The 8,007-nt window shown below is 33.4% G+C and overlaps 1 protein-coding gene across 1 annotated transcript; it reads left to right on the top strand.

The window, feature by feature from the left end:
- Window positions 1–369: 369 nt before the first annotated feature.
- LOC117925944 (probable LRR receptor-like serine/threonine-protein kinase At1g56140) lies at window positions 370–5,354 on the top strand. The gene is made up of 7 exons (XM_034845047.1): window positions 370–594; window positions 913–984; window positions 1,161–1,232; window positions 1,322–1,393; window positions 1,742–1,813; window positions 4,348–4,726; window positions 5,208–5,354. Coding segments are annotated over exons 1-7 (816 nt in total). The 5' UTR covers window positions 370–592.
- The last annotated feature ends 2,653 nt before the right edge of the window (window positions 5,355–8,007 follow it).

Genomic DNA, 8,007 nt, shown 5'->3' with positions numbered 1-8,007 from the left:
AAGTTTTGATCAATTTTAGGTTTACCGATATTTTTTTTCTTTCCTTAATATTTTCCGGAAACCAAACATAACCTAAATGATTTGGTTTGATTCGGTTTTCTTGATTCAAATTTATATCTCATATAAATTGATTATATTGGTTTGATTGATTTTTTGGTCCAAAATTGACCAAGCCGATTTTATATATACTTCTAATAAATGATGCCTTTTTAGGATAAACCGATATGATGTGATGTGAAATGATATAAAAGGTTGTGCATCCACACTTACAAATAATTGATTTTAACACGTATAAATAATTAATTTTGAAGTAAAATGGTGTCCAAGAGGGTCATGGTGAGTCATCGGAGTCTCGTGTTGGGCAGAGTTTGATGGCTTCCTACCCGCACCAATTGATTTTTACATGAGAAGATCAAAACCCCAAATTTGTACTCATCTTTTGAATTTTGATTGCAGTGAGAGCTTTGAATTCTATATTTCAACATTGGGGAATCTCAGCATCAAACCAATGGAACACAAGTGGGGAACCATGCACCGGAGCTGCCATTGACTCAACCAGCATTGATAGCTCTGACTATAATCCCGGAATCAAATGTGATTGTTCCTACGACAATGCCTCTGCTTGCCATATCACTCAACTGAATGTTCATGTTTTTGTGCTTGGATTGTTGAATATTACTCAGTTTGATTTTGAACATTTTTGGTATATTTCCTATAAATGCAATCTTTCTGCTTGATATTTGGTTTGAGTGGTAATTTCCCAAGTGACATTGAGGCTCAATCTGATGCTTAGACCACTGCATCCAAGTTGGTTCCCTTAAACCAACACTTCAAATCTATATTCCATGTCTGGGTCTTTTTCATCTTCTTAGAGCTTCTTAAGCTTAGACTTCATTTAATGATTCTTTACAGGAAAGTTTATGCATTGGACGTCGTTGGTGTAATCCCAGATGAGCTACGGAATTTGACTTTCCTCACTAATCTGTATGAGTTCATATCTCATTTATTCGTTGCTTGTAGTTATGGTTGTGCATTTTTATCTCTTCATTTTCTTTGATATTATTAATGCAGAAAATCAACCCATTGAAATATTTTACTAGGGTTCCAATTGCGTTTTGTGTTGTTGTTAGTAACACTACTTTTCTCCATTTTTTTTACAGGAATTTGGGTCAAAATTATTTGACAGGTCCCCTGTCTGCATCCATTGGCAATCTAACCAGAATGCAGTACTTGTAAGCCCATCACTAGAAAATTTTATTTGAAATTCCTAGTACACTGAAATTTATTGTTGTTTTTTTGGTGTTTAATTTCATGTTGTTAGGAGCATGGGAATTAATGCACTATCAGGGGAGCTTCCTAAGGAACTTGGACAGCTTACTGATTTACGATCATTGTAAGTTTTCCATACTCTTACTTTGTATAGATACTATGTTTCTTTTGTAATCTTCAGGTACTATTCTTCAATCCAAATTTCCCTGTTCAACACCATATAACTTTCGATTTAGGAAGATGCTAGTCTTACCAACTCTTTTACTTGCCCCCCATCCAAGAATTTTTTTTTGCTTCCATTTGACATGTTGATTGGCTTGGTGCCACCATGTCAGAACAAGTTGTTACTTTGTCAAGTTTTAGCAACCATGTTCATGTACTTTTTCCTGATGACATGGACTTATAAGAAGATAATCTTTAAAATATTATCAATTGGAGTTAACCTGATGCTATTTACTTGTTGAATTTGCAGTGCCTTTGGGACAAACAACTTCTCTGGTTCTCTGCCGTCTGAGCTTGGGAATTTGGTGAAGTTAGAACAACTGTAAGTTCTAATATAATTTTGATTTTTTATCATCTGTCTATGAAACATGCTGAAAATCTTGTTAGGTTACATTAGTTATTTGGTCTTACATTATGGAAATGGTTCTTGAGAATTTCTAGTGATATTGTTTCTAGCCGAAGATGATAACCCTTTGTGACAACTGTAATTTAGCATCAAACTAATATATTGTCATGATCGACAGCATAAAACAGGCATAAGCTATTTGGTAGGGTTACAAGGGCATTTGTAGTCATAATGTAGCAATGTACATGCTTGTCTTGGGGGCATGGGGAATAGGAGTCCTAGGGATATAGAACCTATACATAGGCTTTCAGACAAGCAAGATCAAAACAAGGTATGAGGAATACCATTTTTGTGGTAAGGAGTGGAAATGAGATAATAATGAAGATGGGTACCCAAAATATATCAAGGAATGGCCATTTTTTAATCCTAGTAAGATTTAAGGAAGGATGATAAAGATAGGAATTTGCCTATGGATTTATAGGGCTATAGTTGAACTGGAGAGATTTCTCTTTTTTTTGATAGTCTAATGCAATTTTTTCAGACCTACTATCAAATTAAGGCTAAAGAGGATTTGTGATAAAAGGATGTATTGTAAATTGATCATGTTCAGTCAGATGGGTAGCACCAACCACCTATTGTGGGGAAGATTAGATAACGTTGGTTGAGATGGTTGTTCATGTGAAACATAGACCAGGAAGAACAATAATAGTAGAGACATGTTTGGTTTGAATTGAAAGGACTATGAGGTGAAGGGAAGGATAGAAAAATGGACATGGTTTGAATTAATAAGCACATAGATGACAACCTATGATATAGAAAAACAAAACGAATGCTGTAGATAGGGTGACATAGCTTAATAGGATCTCAGTAGTGTAGCTCATACAAATGTTCAGGATATGTTATTATTGTTTAACCAATCAATGGTTTCACTATGGTAATGTTTTCAAAATTTGGGAAAGGGTTGAAGCATTCTTCTTCTAAGATGACATACTCACTTTGTTTCGTTTTAGGTTTTTCCTTACGCATGATTATCAAATCAATTGAACCTGGTGGTTTTGGCACTTATAAATTTTGTCTTTCAATGATCGCAGTCTGGAACTTCCTTCTCTTTTTGCCCTCTGTTTTTCCATATGTATCTCCTCACCAAATGCTAGAAAGGTAAAAATTATAGGCCACATTTTGTTAGCTATAACTGTTGAAGTTCTTGCACCTGTTATGAGATTTTAAAGTTTAATAAATGCTCGGTTCACACCATAATTTGGTAACAAGTTTGGGAAACAATTGCAGCTGTTTGAACTAATAGAAGTTCCTTCTGAATTAGGTCAGGTAGAGGATGGGTAACTATTTCTATCATTTCCACCTAATTTGAGTGGTTTATTATTATATGTTGAGATTGATCAACTGATGAATAGATCTCTTTCTATCATATGGCTGATTTTGAAGGTGTATTATTGGTTTATTGATCCCTTAGTACAACATAAAGGCAAATAGTAGTACAATTCTAAAAGAGGAGTACAAACAAATATCGAGATTTGCTCCACAGAAAATGCAAAAGTAAACTTGATTTTATGTTATTTTAACATACCTCCTTGGTTTTTGTTGGTAGATTTCTCTACACATGCATGGGTATCAAATTTGAGTTGTTTCTAGGGCACACTGATCATGTTTTATTAACTTCTTCCAATAAGAAGGTGGTACCTGCTTTTTCATCAGTTACAAATCTATTAGATTTTTTTTTTTTTTTTCCTCAAGTTCCCCTAGGACAGAATTTTAGTTCTGAGGTCTATTCTTTTGTTTGATTTGGTTTTTCCCCCTCTCAATGCAGAATCATTCCCTATTTCTTGATTTCAATGGTGGAACATATTATTAGGTATTATGGCATGAAAAGAAGAAAAATCTACTATGGTATCAGTGTCACCAAAAAGAATACTGTCAATATTGGAAACTGTGTTTTGCATTTCTATAAACTTGTATGAGCTAGGAATAGGAAAATCCTTTCTTTACTTGTGTGCCCAGTTTAATGCAGACTGGGCAAGTCATGCTGGTGGTTGGTGTTCTTGCCTTAGGTTTTGTTCTTTCTCCAGGACATGTTTATTGAGGTTTGTTTCTTGTGAGTCAAGAGATATGATTAGTTAGGTCGAGGGAGAGCCTTGTAATAGATATCATAGCACAAGTTTCTCCTTTGGTGGAAAATTCACAGGTCATCAATTTGAGGGGTGAATTGGGATGAGAGAGTTGTAAAATGATATCATGAAGTATATATCAAATGTCAGAATTTTTTTTGGAATCACCACTCAAACAGATATGAAGGTTTGCTGCTGATTCATGTCAGTTTTGAGCATTGAAAAATGACTTTATGCATCCTTCAAGTATGAATTATTTCTTTAATCGTAAATATTCTTGAGCATAACCATTTGAAAACAAAAAGATAGAGATGAGTTTAACTTTCAATTGAAAAAATCAATTCACTTCTTTAATTTTGATAAGTGCTGCTTTTTATATTGGTGTAGAGATTACGACTTCGCAATCAAATGTGGTGGTCCTCAGATTACTTCTTCTGATCAGATTGTGTTTGAGAGGGACGATGAAACTCTTGGTCCAGCTACATACTATGTGATTGCCACAAATAGGTGGGCAGTTAGCAATATTGGATTGTTTTCTGGAAGCAACAATCCTCAGTACACGAGCACGTCTTCATCTCAATTCACAAATACTTTAGACTCAGAGCTGTTCCACACAGCAAGGATCTCTGCTGGATCATTAAGATACTATGGCTTAGGCCTTGAGAATGGAAACTATAATTTTATCCTCCAATTTGCAGAGACAGCAATTGTTAATTCAAATTCTTGGAAGAGTCTTGGAAGGCGTGTCTTCGATGTTTATATCCAGGTTAGTATTGAAATAAGGACTTGCACAAGAAACTGTGTTTTGACTGTTCTTTGTTAAACTCAAGCTTCAGAGTAACCAACATTGTGTTTATTTCCTAGTAGTAGGTTATGATTCATCATTACTTTGAATCAATTTGTAATTATTTTGAAAATTTTCGACAGATCTTGATATTGCAATTTATTTTTATTTATTTATTTATTTATTTTGGTGATTTATTGATTCAGTGGGTACTTAAAGTACCAGAATATTGAGAATAACTCCTAAAAGTTTTCTTAACAATTATAGAATGAAAATTCCAGCTTCTTTCTTATACAAAATATGTTGCCTCAACCATCAATATCCTGATTCCTTCATGATATGATCTCAGGTTCTGGCATAATGAATGAAACTTAAATGAATTCTTCTATTCCCAAATTCCTAGGAAGACATTCTCCAATATGTTTCCCTTTTTTTTATCTAAGTTTTAATTCATTTATTCCAGGGAGATTTGATTTTAAAAGATTTTGACATAAGAAAGGAGGCAGGAGGGGTCTCTTTCCAAGCTGTTAAGAAAGAATTCAGGGCTCAGGCATTGGAAAATTACATTGAAATCCATCTCTTTTGGGCTGGAAAAGGGACTTGCTGTTAGAAGCCCAAAACCAAACTTTTCTATATTGTGATTGCCTTGACAGCTGCTACAATGCTGCAATACTTAGACAACTCAAACAAAAGGAATGAAAGAGAGGTGGAGACAAGGAGAGAAGGGCGCCTTCAGATGGATCAGTGGTAGCATTGGCTTGAATGGTTTGAGCAGCAGCTGTATGAAAGAGCCCAATCACATAAACACCACACAAGGCAACAAAGACCCAGCTGGCTGATTGAGCTCGGGCCTCCGGGCATCAACTTCATCATCAACCAATGATAACCAATAACGGAGAGCGGTAGAGAAAAAGCACCTCCCGCAGACAAGCCCAGGCCCCACGCCAAAAAGACTTTGGGGGAATCATGAAAGTCGTACCATTACAAAATTTGATAGAGACCACATTTTGGATGAATTGAAAACTTAAAAAGAGTGAGTTTGACAGAGAGCATATTTTGGGGAAAATAATCCCTATATAAATAGTAATTTTAGGCATTTTTTACATGGACACTGGGAAGAGAAAAAACACTTTCTTATTATAATAATTATCTGTAACGTTTCAGATATAGACACCTCCCGCAAACAAGCCCGGCCCCCACGCCCAATTAAACAAAGAAATTAATTATGAACACAGTGTTGAGACGGACGGGGACGGCTGTTACAGGCTATAGCATCCGCACTGGATTGGTTACTCTTTTGACGGGCGTGGGGGCGGGGGCGAAGGAGGGTGAGGATCAATGTTCAGAAAAAGCGTCGCCCAGGGTCCTCTTTGGCGGCACTCGTGTTGTTGGCCCAGGATTACTTTTTCCAAAACTTTTGACGCACGTCTTCTCTTGTTGTCTTTCACTCTCCTGTGATTGTACGCATTTTGGGTGGTTTCCTTTAAGGACCACTTATACATCAAAAGTAACGTGTAAGTTGAGTTTGGAAAAAGTATTCCTTCTTTAACGGCGTCAACTTTTATTTTATTATTATTTTTAATGATAAAACCACAATTAAAACCACACCACCAATTATGGTTTTGTCATTAAAAAAAAAAAAAAAAAAAAACTCTGATGTGACATAGTCGGTGGCGTTTGTTTTTTTTACTTAATTCTAATTAATAGAATCTTAATATTTAATAATATTAAATATTAGGTTATTTATTTTTATAGTATTTTATTTTTATTAAGTATTAAAAAATAAAGAAAATCTAATATATTATTTTTTTATGTAAAAAAAGTTACATATTTTGACTTTTTTTATTTAGTAAAAAAACTATAATAAGTCATAAAAAAAGTAGAAAAATAAACAACATAAATTCTAAAAATAAATTATTTTCAACAAAAAAAACCAAAAAAACAAACACGTGACGAATATTTTGAAAATAAGCCTAGATTATTTTTTCACTCACCGGGAGCAATAATAGCCGATTAGAGTGTTGATATGACATAGATGTAGTACTTTAAAACAAATCTAGATTATTTTTGGGAGAATTGTATTTTGGGCCCAGTTGGGTCCAAAAATTAACATTTGATCCATATATAATACATATTTAAACCCAAGACCCAAACAAAATATGAAAACTAAGATGAAGGATATTGTTTTTCATTAATCCCGAAAATGCCCTTAACCTTTACATAGGCACAAGTGAGTGTGAATTTCAATTTTTTTGTATTTTTTTTCCCATTTTCTATTCCCTATTAAGTATTACTCATTTCTAACTTTTTTTTTTCCTTTCAATCTATATTTCTATTTTATGTCAAATAAAAAACAATAATGTTCTTTTGTTTTTCATTTTTAAAGATATTGAATATTTTTGCTCTTATGATAAGCAATGATAAAAATTTTGGGATTTTTCATCCAAATATTTTTTATCTTTTTGTATTTATCTTTTAGTTTAATTTTCATTTTTTATTTTAAATTTATATTACCCTTTCAGAAATTAAATTTCAGATAAAATATATTATATAAAATTTTATCTAAAAATGATTGAAAATGGTATTTAATTTTTTTTATTGACTTTCAAACTTATCTAATTTTTTACTTGAAAGGTAATAGAACATGTTGAACATGATTTTTAGTCATAAGTTAATTTTTTTTTTTTAATGATTTGAATTAATTGAAAATTTATTAAAATAAGAAAAAGAAAAAAGAAATAAAGAGGATGGATGGGGAGTTTTTATTTTAAGTACTCAATTAAAATGTTTTCATATGACCTAATTTTAGAAGTTGATTATATCTATACATAGTAGAAATTGAATTTTTCTTATATAAAAGGTGTTAGGAATATTAGGCTAATCCAACCTATGGTAATCACCTTGGGGGGGTTGAATAGGGTGATAGTCTCTTTTCGCAAATTTAAACAAGTGAACATAAGAGAAAATTATATGCAAGTAAATAATAAGTAATATAAAAACAATTGCATATAAATTAAAGAGTAGGGAAGAGAGAATGCAAACCCAAGAGTTTATAGTGGTTCGGAGCAACCCGACCTACATCCACTCTCCTCTAGCTTCAATCCCAAGCTTGAGGTTCCATTAGTTCAAGGCTTCCAAACCAAACCTTCAAGCAATACAATTGGATTATGGTTCCAATACACCCTCTTGAACTTTTGGCTCCAAGCACCCTTTACACTTCTCAAGAGATACTACACTCTTAAAAAACTTATTCTCAAAGGTTT

The sequence above is a fragment of the Vitis riparia genome, chromosome 12, assembly GCF_004353265.1.
Source record: "Vitis riparia cultivar Riparia Gloire de Montpellier isolate 1030 chromosome 12, EGFV_Vit.rip_1.0, whole genome shotgun sequence".
NCBI classification, from domain to species: Eukaryota; Viridiplantae; Streptophyta; class Magnoliopsida; order Vitales; family Vitaceae; genus Vitis; species Vitis riparia.
The sequence above is the reverse complement of the archived record's forward strand: the minus strand, read 5'-3'. Positions and strand labels throughout refer to the sequence as shown.

Bases quoted from the DNA above. Each gene is read 5' to 3' on its own strand.
- LOC117925944 (XM_034845047.1), top strand. The intron at 1,394-1,741 runs GTAAGTTTTCCA...TTGAATTTGCAG, and splicing joins CTTACTGATTTACGATCATT to TGCCTTTGGGACAAACAACT. The intron at 4,727-5,207 runs GTTAGTATTGAA...CATTTATTCCAG, and splicing joins TCTTCGATGTTTATATCCAG to GGAGATTTGATTTTAAAAGA.